General features: G+C 45.1%; 1 protein-coding gene across 1 annotated transcript in view; it reads left to right on the top strand.

Moving 5' to 3' along the window:
- The window catches only part of LOC119176964 (MAM and LDL-receptor class A domain-containing protein 1), a 115,221-nt gene that overhangs the window by 88,747 nt on the left and 4,783 nt on the right, over positions 1 to 21,691 (top strand). Inside the window, exons 18-25 of the mRNA XM_075876493.1 lie at positions 26 to 128; positions 1,459 to 1,581; positions 1,696 to 1,958; positions 15,854 to 16,091; positions 16,322 to 16,471; positions 18,283 to 18,504; positions 18,920 to 18,949; positions 20,372 to 20,512. Coding sequence (XP_075732608.1) covers positions 26 to 128; positions 1,459 to 1,581; positions 1,696 to 1,958; positions 15,854 to 16,091; positions 16,322 to 16,471; positions 18,283 to 18,504; positions 18,920 to 18,949; positions 20,372 to 20,512 — 1,270 coding nt within the window. The remainder of the gene's footprint in view (positions 1 to 25; positions 129 to 1,458; positions 1,582 to 1,695; positions 1,959 to 15,853; positions 16,092 to 16,321; positions 16,472 to 18,282; positions 18,505 to 18,919; positions 18,950 to 20,371; positions 20,513 to 21,691) is intronic.

Genomic DNA, 21,691 nt, shown 5'->3' on the forward strand with positions numbered 1-21,691 from the left:
CAACATTTGCGTTTCACTTTTTCAGTTGCAGTTCAGTTTTAGCAACAAGATGTGTCAATCTGGCGGGGTGGCTCTTGGTGACATTCACGCTACCCCTGGGAAGTGTGGGAGCACTGACGATGGCAAAGGTTTGTTTCTTTTACATTTATTACGCCTTGTAATTGTGAATTAACAACAACAACAACAACAACAACAACAACAACAACAACAACAACAACAATAATAATAATAATAATAATAATAATAATAATAACAACAACGTGTAGAGGCTTAAGGAGAATACGTTATTATCATCATATATAGCCAGATATTTGGTATTTACTATACACCTTCTGCAAAATGAAGGAAAACATGTCACCCCAAAAATGTAGCAGGGATATATTCCCTTTCACGTGGTTCATAGCATGCTTCTACGTACAAAGAGTTTCAAATGACAGATGGGAAAGGATTGAAAGTAAAGGTCCTTCGGACCATATGTTAACAACCACAACACGGTTTACACTCTGACAATTTACTATGCAAAGTGTACTGTTAGAGCCTTGGCTGGTGATGATTGAAAACAACTCACTGAATGCTTTAACCGACGGAGTCTAAGGTCATGGGTTAACAATAAACATTGAAAATACTGCAAGTTTAATACTAAGTAACCTGAAAAGAAACACAAGCATTCGTGAGTGGTACACGAGCACTTAAAGCTGTTCAAAAATATGTTTCGCATGGCCAAAGGAAAGAGACTCAATATTGTCATAAAATTTTCAGAAGAACAATTGGTCGAAAAAGATTAATAATGAAACTTGGTTATTATGTTTTGATTGTAAATTACGAACCTCGTGTCTTCCACTTCTATGCTCAATATACGTGTCTTCATTGTTGCTGAACCTAACATATATTTCAGACAGGCAGGACGTTGTACTGTACTGCCATCTCTAACAACATGCTAAGCTGTCCGCTGAGATAATGTCTCCAGTTTCGCAGTAACGTCCATATTTCTGTGTTTGTCTTTTTTCATTTATACATGGAAAAATTTGGAAAGTAGGCTCCTTTACGGCTGGTTATTCGGTCAGCATAGTAGTAATATTTAGGACACAAGAATATAAGAAAACTAAAATAATTGAATAATTTAAAAAAAAAACTAGGAAGCACTATGTACAAATATGCAATATGAGCCACAAAGTATGAGCAAGGTATAAGGTCATGAGGAGAGTCTCCAAAGCATAATCGCAGTCTAAGTCCAGTTCATACGGCGTGGTCACATTACAGATAAGAGCCCATACCGATAATTTTTTATGCCCTTACATTTATATTGAGTACAGGACATGCTCTGTAATAAACACTTCAAGGGAGCAATAAAAACGACTTTTCAATCAAATTTCATTTTTTGGCTCAACCACTACATTCAGTGCTTCCATTAGAGTGATGGCATGCCGGACCATAATTAGTTTGCCATGCTTTTCGTAGGTTTATGCAACTTCGAATCTGACACATGCAACTGGATAGCTAATGGTTTCTGGAAACGTGTTCCCTTGGCATTTGACAAACGCATGTCAACGGCGAGGATGAAGTCTGGGCGTCTGTTTTCCGGTGAGGAAACATTTTTTAGTTCAAGGGCTGCAGACAGTTTGGTATAAAATTATAGATGGCGTATGCAGTTAGGAACGAGTACTAAAACAATGACCCTCACGGTTGTGCACGCAGGTTTCTGTCTCCTTCTTGGTTCTTCGCAGACTCAACCCGTCAGAGCGTTGCTCGAGAGTCCCTTGTGGTCAAGATTCAAAGGCCCTCGTTTATTAGAGTTTTGGTATATAGTGGAATCACCACGGTCAGCCACTTTGTCGGTGGAGCTTCAGTCTTGGTCAAATTTAACTTTAGCTGATATTTGGCGACTACCGACCACAGCTCCGGCCCTGACGTGGAATTTGGCTCGCATTGGGATCTCTCGACAAGAAGTTGGCTTCAAGGTATGCAAAAGCTACACAGTTCTCTTAAACAAAAGCGCCATCAAAGTTAATGCATTGTAGTATGATCAACTCATAGAGATTTCAGGCAGCTTTTAATTCATTTTAAAAAGTAAAGCCTCTGCGTCATCAGTGGTAACTGACACGTTACCACTCTACACACCTATTTCTACTACATCTATCTATCTATCTATCTATCTATCTATCTATCTATCTATCTATCTATCTATCTATCTATCTATCTATCTATCTATCTATCTATCTATCTATCTATCTATCTATCTATCTATCTATCTATCTATCTATCTATCTATCTATCTATCTATCTATCTATCTATCTATCTATCTATCTATCTATCTATCTATCTATCTATCTATCTATCTATCTATCTATCTATCTATCTATCTATCTATCTATTTATCTATCTATCTATCTATCTATCTATCTATCTATCTATCTATCTATCTATCTATCTATCTATCTATCTATCTATCTATCTATCTATCTATCTATCTATCTATCTATCTATCTATCTATCTATCTATCTATCTATCTATCTATCTGTCTGTCTGTCTGTCTGTCTTTCTGTCTGTCTGTCTGTCTGTCTGTCTGTCTGTCTGTCTGTCTGTCTGTCTGTATGTATGTATGTATGTATGTATGTATGTATGTATGTATGTATGTATGTATGTATGTATGTATGTATGTATGTATGTATGTATGTATGTATGTATGTATGTATGTATGTATGTATGTATGTATGTATGTATTGTCACGTTTCTTAAGACAAACTTGGCTTATTGGGTTCGTTGAGTCGACTAGCCAAGCAGCAGCTCAGACAGATCGTCTTTGTCTTCTTCCACTCCCGGATCTCCCCCAAGCATATCAGGTGGCATTAGTCCCCCCTTTGAAAGCATCGACTCGATGCTCGTAACGAAAAAAAAATGAAGGCATACACACGCAGATACAGAGAACCAAAGGAGGGAGAGTGCCAGTACTCGCAGCGCAAATGAGGAAATTGCGCCAATGCTTGCGCCAAGCGCAAAAACAAAAGGCATAAAAACACAGGAGAACACGAACAGCAGCAGCAGCACAATGTCACGGCTTGTCGCAACACGTGAACCACAAGGGCTACTGTGTGAAGTACGGCTTCAGCCTAACGACATGCACGGTTTCGGGCCGAAGCTGTCGACGAGAAGACGCTGCGCCGTGCGGAAATACCTCGTAGGTAAAATCGGTGACACGTCTAAGAACCTTGTACGGTCCAAAATAACGGCTTAGGAGTTTTTCGGATAAGCCTGGTCGCCGGACAGGGGTCCATACCCACACTCGGTCCCCAGGGTGGTAGGTGACGTTTCGATGGCGGAGGTTGTAACGTCGTGCGTCTTCATCTTGTTGGCGACTGGTGTTTATGCGAGCTAGCTGACGAGCTTTTTCGGCGTATTGAGTGTATTCCTCAGCGTCTGGAGCGATTTCATTGCTTTGGTCACACGGAAGCATAGCATCGAGCATGGTTCGCACGTTGCTTCCGTAAACGAGTCGGAAAGGCGGAAATCGCGTTGTTTCTTGCCTTGCCGTATTGTATGCAAACGTGATGTACGGAAGAATTTCGTCCCAGGTTTTGTGTTGTACGTCAACGTACATTGACAGCATGTCCGCTATGGTCTTGTTAAGCCTCTCTGTCAGTCCATTCGATTGCGGGTGATAAGCCGTCGTTTTTCGATGAGTTGTGCAGCTCAATTTAAAAATGTCCTCCACCATTCGTGCTGTAAATGACGTCCCTCTGTCCGTAATCACACATGACGGGGCAACATGCCGTAGGACGATTTGGTGCATGAAGAACTGCGCGACTTCAGAGGATGTGCCACGGGGTAACGCTTTTGTTTCAGCATACCGAGTGAGATAATCTGTCGCAACTATAATCCATTTGTTCCCAGAGGACGACAAAGGGAAGGGTCCAAGAAGGTCCATTCCCACGAGGTCAAACGGTGTCTGTGGTGGTGCGATCGGCTGGAGCAGGTCTGCGGGTCTCACAGGCGGAGTCTTGCGACGCTGGCACTCACGGCAGCCTTTCACGTATCGATGTACACTTGTTGATAGTCGCGGCCAGTAATACTGTTGGCGTACTCTGGCGAGAGTTCGCGAATAGCCCAAATGTCCTGACGTGGGCTCGTCGTGGCACGCAAGGAGGATCTCGTCCCGCATTTCGGTAGGAACAACGAGTAGGAAGGCTTTGTCGCTACCACGGGCGTTTTTCTTGTAAAGAATGCCTCTTCTTAGACAAAAAGAGGACAGTTCGCGAGCAATGTGTCGAGGGACCTGAAAGTTCCGGCCTTCCAGGGAATCAATAAGTGGGCGTAATTCGTCGTCTGCCCGCTGTTTTGACATAAATTCGGAATCGCTGACTGCTCCGAGAAAGGCATCTTCATCCTCGGAGCCCCTGACAGCGTGCCCCACAGGCGCTCGAGAAAGCGCGTCGGCATCTTCATGTTTGCGCCCTGACCTGTACACAGTCGTAATATCGAACTCCTGCAAACGCAAACTCCACCGAACGAGACGGCCGGATGGATCTCTGAGATTTCCCAGCCAGCAGAGCGAGTGGTGGTCAGTCACCACTTTGAAGGGACGACCGTAGAGGTAAGGCCTAAACTTGGTCGTCGCCCACACGACTGCGAGGCATTCTTTTTCCGATGTAGAATTGTTGGCCTCGGCTCGAGAAAGAGTACGACTGGCGTAAGCTATTACATGTTCAACGCCACCGTGTCGTTGTACAAGGACAGCGCCAAGTCCGACGTTGCTGGCATCTGTATGAATTTCTGTAGCAGCGTCCTCATCAAAATGGGCAAGAACAGGGGCTGTTTGCATTCTCCGCCGTAGCTGTGTGAACGCTGCATCTTGTTCTGCGCTCCAAGTAAAAGGCACGTCATCCCGAGTGAGTCGCGTAAGAGGTTTAGCTATCTTCGAGAAGTTGGCGATAAATCGGCGATAATACGCGCACAAGCCGAGGAAACGGCGTACTGCTCTTTTATCTGATGGAACAGGGAAGGCGGCGACAGCAGCAGTTTTGTCTGGATCAGGTCGCACTCCATCCGCACTAATAACATGCCCCAGAAATTTCAGCTCTTCGTAGCCGAAATGGCATTTTTGGGGTTTCAGCGTGAATTTAGCTGTGCGAATGGCGTCCAGAACCTTTCTCAGACGCTTCAGATGTTCTTCGAAGCTCTCGGAAAAGATGACCACATCATTGAGGTAGATAAGGCAGCTTTGCCACTTCAAGCCAGCGAGAACTGTGTCCATCATCCTCTGAAAAGTGGCTGGGGCAGAACAGAGGCCGAAGGGAAGAACACGGAATTCGTAAAGTCCGTCTGGAGTCACAAACGCAGTTTTTTCTCGGTCTCGTTCATCCACTTCAATTTGCCAATAGCCACTCTTTAGATCGATGGACGAAAAATACTTCGCGCGTCGTAATCTGTCGAGAGAGTCGTCGACCCGTGGAAGCGGGTAAACGTCTTTTTTCGTGACGCTATTAAGCTTCCTGTAGTCAATACAAAATCGCAGCGTTCCGTCTTTTTTCTTCACTAGAACGACTGGCGAGGACCAAGGGCTGCTGGATGGTTGAATAATCCCGTCATCGAGCATATCCTTCACTTGTGTCTGAATAGCCACACGTTCTTTGGAAGAAACGCGATAAGGCTGCTGCCGGATGGGGCGGACGTCATCGTCGGTAATAATTCGATGCTTGGCGAGGTGTGTTTGATGGACTTTGGAAGAAGAGGCGAAGCAAGACCAAAACTCCTTTAAAAGGTCATGAAGTGCAGCCTTTCTCTTGTCTGACAGCGTCGAATTAATGTCGATGTGGTCTAGGAATTCTTCATCCTCATGCGTTTCCTCGGACGCGAAGCACTCCGTGACGTCGGCAACAGGGTCTCCATAGGCTACGGTGGTTCCACGGAAAAGATGCCGGTGCTCGTAGTTGAAGTTCGTAACTAGTATTTGTGACTGTCTGTTACGGACACGCACAACACTTCGGGCAGCACATACACCTTGGAGTAGCATAAGTGATAGGTTGCTTTCAGCCACCACGTCACCGTCCCGGAGGTCTTCACAAATGACTTCGATGGGAACAGTCACTCGGGGCGGCAGCGTCACACTGTCATCAGCAACACGCAGCGCAGGTCTACGGCAGTTATCAGCGTCTCGATCTGTTGCGCCTTGAGTCGAGAAGGTCACGATGCGTTCACGGAGATTTATGATGGCACCGTATTCCCGAAGGAAGTCCATGCTGATAATCAGCTGACGTGAACAGTCGCGCAGAACGAGGCAGCTGAGCACAAACGTTGACGCACGAATTTTAACTCTTGCCGTACAGCGACCCAGTGGTGTTACAACGTGTCCTCCAGCAGTTCGAATTCGCGTTTCATTCCACGGCGTGATCACTTTCCTGAGATCTTTTGCTAGCCTCCCGCTGATAATCGAATAGGCTGCGCCAGTGTCTATCAATGCATTGACCTGAAAACCGTCAATCAGCACAGGTATGTCAAGTGACACGCGGTCACTGGGTTCAGATGTGGATTTCGGCGTTCCTTCGGTACTGCGATTATTCTCTGGTTGAATGTCTTCCGTGTTGCGTGCAAGCGTCGATGGGAGGTCTTCCGCACTTTGAGTCCCAGCGACCTTGCCCCCGAAGGCCGCTGCCTTCAGTTTTCCCGACGGGGGCTCGGGGAGCGTTCCCGTGCCGTCACATCGAAACGTGACCCAGTGGCTGCGGGTCTCCTCGGAGATGGTGACCGTGATTGACGTCGTGTAAAGGGTGCACGCTGTTGCGCGAGATATTCTTCGATGTCCCTCGGCCTTTGACCAATTTGGGGACGAGGTGAATTGACGGAAAATCCACGCAGGCCAAGTTGCCGGTATGGGCATTCGCGGTAAATGTGACCAGCCTCACCGCAATGATAGCAGAGGGGTCGTCTGTCCGGCGTACGCCAGATATCAGACTTGCGCGTCGGTGCACGGCGACCATCGATGTCCAAACCAGCGTGCGCCGACTGAATCGCGACTGACGGCATCATTGTCTGGATCGGGACGTATGGAACTGTCTGAAGCGGAACGTGCGGCACTGTCTGGATCGGGACGTGCGGCACTGGCTGGGTCGGGACTCCTTGACCAGAACGACGCGTGGCAGATCGCAAGGCTTCCGCGTACGTACGACGGCGACTGTCAGTAGACACAGGAGCCGTTTCCGGATCAACCGACATCAGCGGAAAACGATGGGCGTGCAACACCTGTTGGACCTCGTCACGGATGACACTGGTGATAGAACCAACATCGATTGGTCTTGTCCCGTACATCTTTTCCATTTCTTCCCGGACGACAGATCGGATGATCTCGCGAATCCATTCGGGGCTCTTGCTCCCAGGGGTGGCGAAAACTTCGGGGGTTGAGGCAGCATTCACTTGACGGTCAAACAGGGCAGACCGTTGGTGCAGTAGTTGCTCCATTGTTGCCGCTTCAGTAAGGAACTCAGCAACACTCTTAGGGAGACTACGCACCAAACCAGCAAAAAGTTGTTCCTTCACACCACGCATGAGGTGGCGCCACTTTTTTTCCTCTGCCATAGCAGGATCCGCTCGCTTGAAAAGCCGTGTCATGTCCTCAACGTACATCGAGACGGTCTCGTTTGGCATCTGGATGCGTGATTGTAGTGCACGCTCCGCTCGTTCGCGGCGGTCGGGACTCCTGTAGGTCTCCAGAAGGCGACGCTGGAACTCGCGCCAAGATGTCAGAACATCATCCCTGTTCAAAAACCACGTCTTGGCACCGTCCTTCAGGCAAGTGTACACGTTCCGGAGCTTCGCGGCATCATCCCAGTAATTTATCACTGCGACACGTTCGAACTCACTCAGCCAGTCGTCAACATCTTCATGCTGCTCTCCATGAAAAGGGCTAGGCATGAGCGGGTTCGGGACGGTGCAGTAGATTGGCGTGGAAGGTGTCGGAGCTTGCACGGGATCTTGTGTCGAAGTCATAGTCGCTGCGTCAGTGGTTGGTGTCTCAGGTGGTAGGCCTCGTTGGCGGCGGCTTACTCTGTGAACAGGAGTGTCCACGGGTGCAGGGCTTGTGTTCCGGCTGCTGGACGGGGTCTTGGGCATCGGGTGGATCGTGAGACGTTGTACCCAGCAACTCCACCAGTCTTGTCACGTTTCTTAAGACAAACTTGGTTTATTGGGTTCGTTGAGTCGACTAGCCAAGCAGCAGCTCAGACAGATCGTCTTTGTCTTCTTCCACTCCCGGATCTCACCCAAGCATATCAGGTGGCAGTATGTATGTATGTATGTATGTATGTATGTATGTATGTATGTATGTATGTATGTATGTATGTATGTATGTATGTATGTATGTATGTATGTATGTATGTATGTATGTATGTATGTATGTAGTATGTATGTATGTATGTATGTATGTATGTATGTATGTATGTATGTATGTATGTATGTATGTATGTATGTATGTATGTATGTATGTATGTATGTATGTATGTATGTATGTATGTATGTCTGTTCGTCCATCCGTCCATCCGTCCATCCATCCGTCCGGCCGTCTATCCGTCCGCCTATGACCTTTAGCTCTCTTGGTCGTTTCGATAGTGTCATCTGTACAAAAAATCACAGCATATCCACGGAGTAATGATGAGTAGGCGAAGTGTCCGTCAGTCCGCCCGTTCTTCGGTTCGTGCGTTCGTTCTTGCTTCCCTTCGTCCGCGCGATCGTCCGTGCGTCCATCGATGCATCCGTCCGTCTGTCCACGCGTCCATCTGTGAGTCCATCGATCCATCTGTCTGTCTGTTCATGCGTCCATCTGTCCGTACGTCCGCGCGTCTATCCATCCGTCCGTTCGTCTGCTAGTCTGTCTGTTCGTCCGCCCGCGCGTCCATCTAGTGAACACTCCAAGTATCGCCATCTGCCATCTCGCATCCCCTGTTGCACATACCCACTCTAGAGCGGGTATGTGCCACTGGTGGCTACGTACTACATACATACATACGTACATACATACATACATACATACATACATACATGCATGCATGCATGCATACATACATACATACATACATACACACATACATACGTACGTACATACATACATACATACATACATACATACATACATACATACATACATACATACATACATACATACATACATACATACATACATACATACATACATACATAAGACATACATACATACATACATACATACATACATACATACATACATACATACATACATACATACATACATACATACATACATACATACATACATACATACATAGAAGGGATGGACAGACCCACGCCTTAAGGAGCTTCGCCCGTAAAATCGGTATAGTATAGGGGGTATCTATTTCCGAGCTACCCTGTGCTCCCGCAGCCTACGCTTCGGCTATCCGCACAGCATGCGGGCAATGCGGGGAAGGCACTACTTCCGTCCTCCATGACTAGGGTCATGTACACATGTGTGTGTCTCTGCGTGATACTAAAGTTGAACTGTTTTTTTGCGCCCACCATCTGTTACCACGTTTGATTGGGCCGTATTGGTGTGCAGTCATTGCATAAAACGGAAGGATGACGAGTCTGAAAACGCAAAATCGGTCAAGTTTTATTGCTTGCCGAACTTTAGTCGCGGTCATGTTGCCGTACACTGCAGGTTGCGGTGAAGTGTCATGGCGAGTAATTCAGCCTTCTTCCAACCTGTTTCAGCCAACCTGTTTTGATAGGATGGGGGGTGAGTGCTTGAGAGTGGTTCACCTGCGAATGGAAACTCAGTTGAGTTCGGATTCTGACACCTTTGAGTAATTCAGATGTGAACAATTCACAAAAATATAAAAAATCACAATAACACAGTCAATGTAGTAAGTTTCAATTCTCTGGCAGAGACGCCTGCGAAAATCACTACGCAGTGGAGTACTCAACGTTGGATTATTCATATTAGTACATGCGTGGTGCACTGTGAACCTAAATGAGAGGCATACGCTTTTGTTTTTCTCGCTAAAGTTACCTGGCTCAGTACACATGCGTCAAAGCACAGGTGGCTTGTAACCTTGGTCTAGTGAATATTTTAATGTTCCTGACACTTTTTATTCGATTGATCAAAGCTAGGGATGAGCCTACCACGTAAAAATTCCAGTCTCGTGTGCACTTTACCGAAACCTAATCTGCCCCGTGCAGTGGTGTTTTCCCGTGCAAATTCGTAAACGCTGTTAAACCCGCCGCTTCAACTAGATCCCTAAAACATCGCAATAGTATCGAATTCATGGGTAAACTCAACTTTAGCGCTTACAGATAGAATATCACTTCAGATTATCTTACCTTTGCACCCACAGCGACGCAGTCGTGGTGAAATTTAAGCGAAGGTTCGTGGACAAACCCACTAGTCAAGCATCAAACGATTTCCTGGCTTTGAGTAATTCATGCGTTACAAAACTTGTCATATACGCACCGAACAGTTATTTATGTTATGATAATTTATGTTATGATAAGCACGATAATCATCACATTTGTGTCATGTGAAACATGCCTACATGCTAAGCTCATAGCTTGCTCGCGGCGGTTTCGCTAGCTTCACGTATAGCAAATTAGTTATTACGTGACGTGAATGGACGACGAAGGTAAGTGACATGTCCAAACATGATAATAATGGCATGCGTGTCATGTAAAACATGACCAAATGCTAAGCTCAAAGTGCGCTCGCGGCCGTCTTGCTAGCTCTACATATAACAAATTCGGTATTACGTGGCGTGAATAGACGACGAGGGTAAATGACACGTCCAAACATTATAATCATGGCATACGTGTCATGTGAAACATGACTACATGCTGCCCTTAAAGCATGCTCGCGGCAGTTTCGCAAGCTCCAATTATACCAAATTTGGTATTATGTGACGTGAGTGTACGATGGACCCAAATGCCAGGTGTAGACCTGATAATCATCACATGGAAGTCATGTAGGGCATAATTTACGTCCGCCTCGTAAAAGTGACATATCAACCTTGCTCATTCGGGCTTCACATATAATCGATTCCCACTGTACGTGGGATCTGGCAATTTTTTATCCCATGAAAAAGGCTGCTCCATTCGGCTTCTAGCACTGCGGAAAAAAGTTAACATGTTACTCCAAATGTACCATCACGATCTGTGTACCATCACGTAACCCCAGATCTCTACAGGGAAAGTTATTTTGCTGGAATACATCGTTATATCTCTAGGAATCGTATTTTGTGTTCTTCATATAATATTTCGTCAAAAAGAGTTTACTTATTATTTCCATTTAACACGCGTTGAAAAGTGTCGCTGCCTTTGTGCAGATGAATTGAACGCTATTAGTACTGATAGATCTCAAGGACGCCTCCTTAGCATGGTGATTTGCAACACTTCATTTAACGTTGTTGGACAAGTTTAAAGGACACCGTGTTTTAAAAGCGAAGCTCCTTATGGTCTATGGCAGTCCATTTTTCTGGCGTAGGCAGCACAGCTATCCACAGACAGACAGACAGACAGACAGACAGACAGACAGACAGACAGACAGACAGACAGACAGACAGACAGACAGACAGACAGACAGACAGACAGACAGACAGACAGGCAGGCAGGCAGGCAGGCAGGCGTATGCTTCGCCCCGCTTATCATCATTCACTCTGTATATACTGTCCGGCTGCTGACCCGCAGGTCGCGGGTTCAAATCCCGGCTGCGGCGGCTGCATTTCCGATGGAGGCGGAAATGTTGTAGGCCCGTGTGCTCAGATTCGGGTGCACGTTAAAGAACCTCAGGTGGTCGAAATTTTCGGAGCCCTCCACTATGGCGTCTCTCATAATCATATGGTGGCTTTGGGACGTCAAACCCCACATATCAATCAAATCATGTATATACTGTCATTTTTTGAAATATCAGTAATTTGTTGCTTTCTTAACGTAGGCAGGCATCGTCAAAAACAACGTTTTTTAAAATATCGGTAATTCGTTGCTTTACTAATTCGCACACCTCCCCCACCTCCCCGAAGGAAAATGTGAGTAAATGCGAATGCATTTCTTGTGCAGAGAGAGGACACTGTTGCCGTCAGACATTCGCCTTCACCGTCTTCTGGGGTGCTATGTAGGATGCCCCGAGCTTCTCGGGCAGACGAGTTCACTCCGAGCTCACTCGTGGGGGCCATAGCATGAAGACAGTGCCGAGCGCGGGATAGCAGCGTTGAAACAATGGCTAAAGGAAAGCGCGTGGCGTTGGAAACGCATGTGAGATTTCGGCGGCAGTTATCAAAGAAACATCGTGTTTGATCGCGTCAGCGGCGCCTGTCAGTCAACATTTTAACAGTGCAGCGACGTCAGCGGGATTGTCACGCTATCTTTTTGCCAACTCAACACGCACCCCCAACAGGCACGTTCGTGGGTATTTGTCCTCTTTCGGACAGGTTCTTTCGTTCCACTTGCAGCATAGAAATTTCCACTTTCGAAGGCAGCAAGGGTGCATACTTAGCACTCTCGTGCTGCTAGTTCCTCTTTTTTCAAATATTGACGATAAATATAAGGACAGGTGGTCACCAGGGGCGCTCGCTTCATGGCGGCAATGCAGCTGTGATTAGATACGTTGTGAGCGCGGTGAAATTGAATGCAAGACATCGCGGCCGCATAGTGATATCAGGGAGTTTTAGAATAGCTCACCACGAGCCCTTGCGGTGTGGTCGCTGCCACTGCGCATGCGTCGTAACGCGAGTCGGCGTTCGCGTTCGCGGACCGCACGCGAAAAATCCGAAATTGCGTGTGGTGATGGCAGCCCACATGTGGCCCGCAAGCGCTGGTCTCGAGGCTACGGTGTCGTTGCGATCGTGCGTTGCGGTTAGCAGCAGGGCAAACGCTATTCGAAAACTCATATGGCGCCCACTACGCCTGCAACGCCCGCAGCACTTGCAAACGGCATTCTAAAACTCCCTATCACCTCTACTTCTGCGTGCGTCTGTGTATAGTCTTCGCGATAAATCTGATGGATCAATCGTGCCACTCAACGTAAGCACAGCTCCTCGGCAAGAGCAAACGTGGTGGGCGTACCCGATCTTCACCGCGGACGTCTGTCGATCAAACTGATTGACGCGTGAGCTCAGATTCAAACTCGTTCAATCTGAGAAGGCCCGAGTTCAACTCGTGACTCTGATGGTGCCGGTGTGACTGTCAAGCGCTTGATGCGGTGACGCTACGCGGCAGCTTCTGTGCATATAAAATAATTTTGTGAGCTTACACTACTTGTGCAAGGCTGGAGCAATAAAATAGCTTGTGATAACTTTGATACTTGCAGCTTTTTAAGTTGGTCATCTTGTAAAATGTGTGGTCAGCTTCGAAGTGATGACCACATGAGCTCTGTCCTACTTTGTGTGTACTAATTGGTTGAAGCTTAATGGTCATAACACTGAGCTGTCTTGTCTTCAATAATGAGGCTTCAATTAAAAAGCAATTATCTCGGGCGAAATTAGCAAGGTCATGATCATTACGGGGCTAATAAACGCAATCCCGATTACCAGGATACTATTTGTCATCATATTAGAGATGGCTAATTAACATTGTTTTAGTTTGTGTACTAACATCGCGTTAACTAGCACAGTTTAGTTAGCTAATCAACTAGCATGCTTTATCTAGCCTGGTTCTAGCTTTACATGGCTTCATTAGCACCGTGTTCTTAAGATGTGAGTTAATTACCTCGGCCTTACCATGACTTGGTGTAGTTAGCTTGGTCATAGCATGTTCTATTCTAACTAGCGAAGTATACCTTCCAGCTAAAAAAATCACAGCATATCCACGGAGTGAATGACGATGAGTTGGGCGAATCTTCGGAGGGTTTTATATGTAAACCGTGAACCATCCGTCCGTCCGTCCGTCCGTCCGTCCGTCCGTCCGTCCGTCCATCCATCCATCCATCCATCCATCCATCCATCCATCCATCCATCCATCCACCCACCCACCCATCCATGCATCCATCCATCCATCCATCCATCCATCCATCCATCCATCCATCCATCCATCCATCCATCCATCCATCCATATCCATCCGTCTGTCCGTCCACACCTGCTGAGTCAGTCATCGAAGTAGGCGGTCACGTACCATGAGCTAGGAGGGACACACCCACCGCTTTAGGGGCTTCGCCTCTATAGCTCTATAGCCGGGGCACATGCTCGGGTGCTAGCGGGATATGACGACAAAGACGACGCGCACCGGCTGAGCAGTGCGCTAGAATGTACGGGCTGACCATGATGATTAACACGTGGCCTCAGATTTAGCTGTGGTCACGATGTTGTAAGACGCACGGATGGTGCTGATTTCAGAGGCCACCATGCTGATTATTCTAAGACATACTTAGTGCTGGCTTTAAAAGCTTCAAAATAAATTTTAACACTCTTTGCCTCTAAAACTGTGATCATGAAATGTTTCTGACACTTGTATTGCATGGGTGCACCTCTGCACTTAGTGGAACGCGAAACAAATGAAAGAAGATGCCTAGAGTTTGAAAACAACGCCCAATTTAGTTGACAGTCCTTGACGCGATTAATGGTTCCATCGTAACAAATGAAACGCAGCGTGCTAAAGGCTGAATTTGACTTTTTCGTACCATTGGCTTGTTCATAAGGGGGTGTCACCAGAGCTCGGGAAGATCCTGAGTTTCATGAACTCGGGCGAAATTCGGCCGATCCTGCATAGAGCCCCTGTCATCGCTTTGAGAGGGGCCCAGCGAGTGAACGGTTGAGAGTGAGGAGCGAGCGAATGGGAGAATGGGGCGCCAACGTTTTCAGCTCTGCGTTCGCGTTTCGCAGCGGCCTCTCGAGCACACATTTCCAGATGGCCTTGAGAGGCGCCCAGCCACTGAATGGTCGAGAGTGAAGCGCGAGTAGACGGGAGAGTGGGGCGCAGAGAGGAGAGAGAGTGAACGGCATGAGAAGTAGCGGCGAAGCACTGCATCCACCCTTTCCTACACTCTCTCACACCACATGCCTCGCTTGCTAGGAGCAAGGATTAGCGCCTGCAGCTGTTACTATGGGAAAGAGTGTGAGAGCGGAGAGATAACACCTGCCGGCACGCGGCGACTGCCGCGGATGGTGCCTCTGGATGCCTGACATAGCCCGACAAAGCAATGCATTCACAATTGAAACTAATGTTGGCATTCATACCGAAAAATGTCAGCGCAAAATTATGTCGCATAAAATGTGTGTTACTATACAGATCTTGCGGCTGCTCGCAAGAACCTGAGTCAACAGATACCCCCCCTCCCAAAAAAAAAAAAAATAGAATCACGTACAAAAGACAGATAAAGTAGCGTCGTAGTTGAAACGTTTACTGGAAAGGAAGCCTCCTGCAGAAACAGTCTCCCACTTTGTAGCTTTTTCCAGTGTGGAATTGCCGTCGCTTTCAATAACCGTTCGTGCGGAAGTCCATACACAATTTTTTTTAAAGAAAGAACGCAGAGCGAAAAAGTACTGATGTAGATATTAGTGCTCCCTCTCCAGAAAAACCACTGCACATTTAACACATCGAATGATAAACTTTCTCTTAAGCTGAAGAATAGAAGGCCCTCGTAAAACCGTATGCACTTGGTTTAACCAACAATGTTCTAATAAGTGCATCTTTCGCAACATGTGAACAGACAATGTTTTTTAGTAAATTTGTTTCCTTATAAGGAAATAGAGAGCACATGAAACTTAACTGGAAACCTAAGGAAGCTGTGACTTAATATATGGGGTTCCAAGGTAATGCGTATTGTGCTGTATGCTGCTTTAATCAACCCTTCTAGTAGCATCCATATGAAAGGCTATGCTACCCGCTTCTCATTTGTTTTGTTTTTTTTGCGCACTTCTCTCATCTTCAGGTTGTAATTAAGGGCAGCAAACAACGCTTGAACAGCTTGCTAGCCTTGGCCGACATTCGCCTAACTACCCATTCAAGCTCACACGTTGCAAACTGCAATTTCGAGGATGACCTGTGCGGTTACAGCAGCGCCAGCAGTTCGAACACAGGGTTCCAGTGGTTCGTCGGAAGTGGTCGAGTGAGAAAACCTTTGCTGAAGCCACCTGTTCCCCAGCTTCCCCTGGTTGGCCTTTCCGAGGGTGAGTTTAGTTTCGATGGGAGCTGCAAACTTTTGAAAGATGCATGTATAATGAAGCCTTTTTTTGGACTGCCCCTGTTCGAACTTCATACTTCGAAGTACGGGATGCATACTTCACATGCCATACCACCAACACCAAGTAATAGTGGTGGTGTGGAGCAAGAGTACTGTCTGTTGTTAAGAGATGATATTTTTTAATTACAAAAAAGGGACATTTTTCTTCGTCAACAGGACTTCAGGCTTCCAAGACGTTCGTCTACGTCGACACCACGGTGCCACTTCAGGGCAGCGAAAAGAACTGCAACGCCACGATGAGCAGCGCTGTCTTCACCGCTGGCCAAAACGATATTGTGCTCATTCGTTACTTCAGAAAAGGCAGCAGTAAGTGGAACGCAAACAAATTAAACGTAAAATGTCACAAACATTTCCCGGCCAACAAAATTATATATGGAGTGGACTCTTAGAGTATACATTCCGTTCAGACGTTGACACTGCGTAATTACGCTTCTTTTATTCTTTCTGCTTCCTCTTGCGCGTTAAAATTTGTTTTTACACTACTTTCAATGTGTAAGTGCACTGGTAGTTTGTTATTTATATCATTTAGTAATCATCATCCAGGTTGGGAGCCCCAAACACGCAGCCCGCTTCCCTCTCTCAAGTGACTTGGTTCGCATATGGCCAACACCGACTAAATTTAGTCGGTGTTGATATGGCTGTCTCCTTCCCAAGTATTATTGGTAAAATTTTCTGAAAAAAACGCATGTTTATTAGTTACACTAACGATATTTGTCTCAGCCATTTAAAAAAATTTTTTTGAGGCAGAACATGCTGTCACCTTGTGTCACAGCAGCGTCACTTGCCAGCATCACTTGACGTGCCAAGCAAACAGACACAAGACTACCAGAGGATTCGAAAGCATTTGCTGAATAATAAATTGAGTTCGAATATATAAAATGCCTGCTCTTAATTATTCACTGACAGCGTACCTACATTCTTGAAAAGAGAAGTGGTCGGTCAACTCATTTTACCATTTTTTAAGCATTGGCCTGAAAATTTATTGTAGACTAAAAACTGGGTTCCAAATGAAATGTCTGTAAAAATTGGTACTGTGTGAAAAATACACGCATGGTATGAACACCTGGGTTTAGGCTTGTCATCTGAGCCTGTATAGCTTTAAATAAAAAAAAAACTGTTGTTAATTTGAAATACATAAAATGCAGATGACGCATCTATTAATTTTCTGTAAAAAGGCACACTAAAAGAACGCTCAGCGATCCATTTTATATTTTTAACTTGAACTTCATATGTAATAACTTAGGATGGGGCCTTTGAAGCAATTAAAATAAATAAATAAAAAAATTCTGGTTGATATACGCTGTTTAACGTTCCAAAAGCACCATATGATTATGAGAGACGCCGTAGTGGCGGATTCTAGAAATTTCGACCACCTGGGGTTTTTTAACGTGCACCCCAATCTGAGCACACGGACCTACAACATTTCCGCCTCCATCGGAAATGCAGCCGCCGCAGCCAGGGTTTGATCCCACAACCAGCAAGTCAGCAGCCAAGTACCTTAGCCACTAGATCCCCGGGCATAAATAAATAAATAAATAAATAAATAAATAAATAAATAAATAAATAAATAAATAAATAAATAAATAAATAAATAAATAAACAAACAAATAAATAAATAAATATTGAGATGGTTTCTGAGTAATTTAACCCAATGCCTTCAAATAAGTCATTCGCCATCAAGGGCTAAGCCGTCGAGGTTTTAATGGTAATACCGAAATGATAGTTAGTCAATTTTTTGCATGCCGAAACTCTCAATGTCAATTGCACCGACTGAAGTGCTTAGATAAGGAGTTTTTTGTTCTCAGAAAAAGTAGTCATAGGCGTTAGAGGAAAAAGGAATTGAATAAGGAGTGACTTCAAAGCAACCCTAACTGGAGTGTACAGAGTAAATATATAATTTAAAAAAACGGCAATAATACAAGTAGTAGTCTATAGAACATCTATGTCATTACGAAAGTCGTTTGGTTGAGGAAGCTTTTAAAGGTATTGTCATTAATCAGAGAAGAAATGAAAAAGAATAGCCATACAATTAGGCGTTGACAAAAAATAAAGGCCTCAACAAACTCGTCTTTCTGTTGCAGTCAACACGCAGTATTGATAATATCCACTCGTTACAGGTGTGGAGTCATTCATGGTGTACCAATCTGTGTGGAACACTGGAGACCAGACAATAAAGTGGGTGCCGCTGGGCTCTCTTGACGAAGGCGATGACTGGCAGGACTTTGAAGCTCCCCTTGCTGCCGCAGCAGAGTCCAGAATACACGTCGTCATCACTCGGTCCAGTAACCAGACTGGTTTTGCAGCAGTTGCTAGCATCAGCGTTGGCCACCCAAAAGCGGGTAGAAATGTTAAATATATCTTTTGTTTAACGCATTTTAATTAGCGCTTACATTTTCATTACTACTTTTGACTCGGCAGCCAAGATATATGTCAATCTTATCTATAATTCCTTGCATCACTTTTGTCACAAGTACGAGCATTCGGGCATATGCTGAAGTGGTTTCATGCATTAATTCGCACAGCCAGACAGTCGGTTGGGCTCAAGTATTCGCACTAAAAGTTAGGAGCTTCACCTTCAGGCGCCTTGACGTTGTGTGCTATAGTTCTTTGACACAAGTTCAGCGAATGTGCGCTTTATGGCTGAGTAGGCAATTTCGCACTTACCATGGTGTTGAAAGCGGAGAGTGTACAAACGAGTAGCTGAAAGATTGATTTGATGAAAGTTCACTGACAAACTTTTATCTCTCCACCCAGTTATTCCGGACACGCCTTACAAAAAAGTCGGTACGTAACAATGCTTTCTTTATCCAGTTATTCCAAACCGTTTTGTAAACAAGAGCCTTAAATTACAAGTTTTATGAACATGAAACTTGCTGGAGTTTTTAGTCCATTTTTTCATCGATCATTCTAATCACAGTTGGTATCAGGAGGAAGTTACTTTGCGGTAATAAATAATTAGTTTTGATTTTCATTGTTAAAATGATAAGCCAATATTGCATAGGCACTCGTTGTGGGAGAGGTGGCAAATAACCATGTGTAATTTCAGTGATTTTTCAAAGACCTTTAGATATCCAATGTGGCTTCATTTCTTACTCAATTTCTTATTTATTTTGGCTTTTTTTATGAGTTGACAAATACAAGTGTTTACCTATAATAATGATTTTGTGTCGCATAAGCAGTACTGGTGATATTATCTCGTCATAATGAATGCTTGTTTTGATATACTGCCACTTGAGGCTGATAAACCAAAATTTGCAGATCCTCGAGTTATGTCACGTAACGGATGAGCAAATCTATAGACGTTTTATTTCTTAAGGCAGTTATGCCGCTGTGACACTGGTAACTTCTCTTCTAAGCAGCTATGAACATTTATGTCCCTGCGCTTGCGGGGAGATTTTAGTGGTTCAAGGGCTTAAATAGAACGAAGTTTATTCAGGAAAAATTAAAATATACGTGCCGTAAGTTCACCTAAATTAATTTAGGCTCCACTTAAAACTTTAAGTAGCAGTGCACTTGAAGTTGTAAAAGAGTATGTCTACTTAGAGCAGGTGATAACCGCGGAGCCGAACAACGAGATTGAAATAACTAGAACAATAAGAATAGGGTGCAGCGCACTCGGCAAGCATTTTAAAATCATGCCTGGTGGATTGCCACTATCCCTCAATAGAAAAGTATATAGCAGCTGAATATTCCTGGTATTTACCTACGGAGCAGAAACCTGGAGGCTTCCAAAGAAGGTTGAGCTTCAATTGAGAAAGACGCAGCGAGCGACGGAAAGGAAACTGATAGGTTTAACTTTAAGAGACAAGAAGAAAGCAGAATGGGTCAGGGAACAAACCGGGGTTATGGATATCATAGTTGAAATCAAGAAGTAGAAATGAACGTGTACCGGGCACCTTACGTGGAGTCACGAAAACTGCTGGTCATTAAGGGTAACTGACTGCATTCCTAGAGAAGGCAAGCAGGTGAGAGGGAGACAGAAAGTTAGGTGGGCAGGTGAGATTAGGAAGTTTGCGGGTATAAAGTGGCAGCAGCAAGCACAGGAGCGAGTTGACTGGCGGAACATGGGAGATGCCTTTGTCTATCAGTGGGTGTAACTCAGGCTGATGATTATGACGACAGTATACGTCCAGGATTGGACGTGTGAAGTAAAAAATAAAGCGAGCGAATGACAGATAATATGGAAATGGTTTCATATTTACACAGGCTGTGATTTCGAGAATGCCAGTTTCTGCCACTGGGAACAAGAAAAAATAAATGGAAGATCCCTTGAATGGAAGTTAAACAATCCGAAAAACCACTTTCCAGGCTTCCCAAATTTTGATCACACAACACGCAGCTACAAAGGTAAGTCTCTACGCCTGCGTCATACAAATTTTATCACCTTTGAGATGTTTAACATCTTTAAGATACGCGATACGCCAAAGAGAGACGCTGATAAACTTTTGGCTTCTTCAAAACAGGCTTTTGCCAATCAATGTTGCGTCTAATTGATGTCGTGACATTTTAGCTTGCATAAAAAGACAATAATAAAACGATAGGCAGGGATGTGAACCAAGTTTCACCGAGTTTGCTACCTTCCGCAGGGTAGTAAGAAGGAGAGAAAATAGTAGAGAAAGCAAGCAGGAAAGAAAAGTAACATGCGCACAGACATTTATTTCGACGTTACACACGCACACAAAGATGATCACAACTGAAAAATGTTTAATACCAGTTCCTCTGTGGTCGTCTCAAAGTAGACTGGAATGCGAGAGGATAAATAAGGCTTGAAGGAACAGGAACAATGCGTATTGAGCTGATGAAAGCAAGAGAGACGGTCGCCATTGCATATTAGGCTAATTTTAGGGTATTCCGAGGCATACTTCAGCTTTTTTTAAAGCTTGTTGCATAACCCGAGGTGTCCTTCTCATCTTTTAACAAGAAATTGCTTTTTGCCGGCGTCCAACAAGACCTCAGTGACGTGTTTCCGTCACGGAAATAGTGTAGAAAATTGCGCATGACCGGAAGAGAAAGAAATAGCATTCCGTCAAAGGGAGTCGAACCCATGATCTTTAGGTCAGCGCCCACAGATGTCGGGTACGCCAACCAGTGCGCCACCACCACAAGCTTCGTTTACTCTAAATATACGCCTTTTATGTCTACCACTGTCCTCTCGCAGCATTCTTCGTGAAGTGCAGTATTGCACCATCACTGTAGCATTTGCGATTAGTTGCTTCAATGCGTCCTTTCAGAGCATTCATCCCCCTCCGGAACGTTTTCAACAGAGGAAGTGCAATTTCACTAACGCCTTAACAAACCCCGTGGTAGTGACCTTACCCCAAGCGTAGTAAAACCCCTGTTAAAACGTCGGCGTCACTCACAGCATCCATCCATATCAAAAATTGACCCCGTATCTGCATGTTACACAGCAAATGTCATCGCAATCTTGCGTCTGGAGAGAGTGAACAAAACATTTATTTGATGTTGGGCCCAAGAAAATAGGTGAATGGTATTCTGGAGGCGCTGTGTTAGAGTGCCTCGAGCGTG

This window comes from Rhipicephalus microplus, chromosome X, assembly GCF_043290135.1.
Source record: "Rhipicephalus microplus isolate Deutch F79 chromosome X, USDA_Rmic, whole genome shotgun sequence".
Lineage (NCBI taxonomy): Eukaryota > Metazoa > Arthropoda > Arachnida > Ixodida > Ixodidae > Rhipicephalus > Rhipicephalus microplus.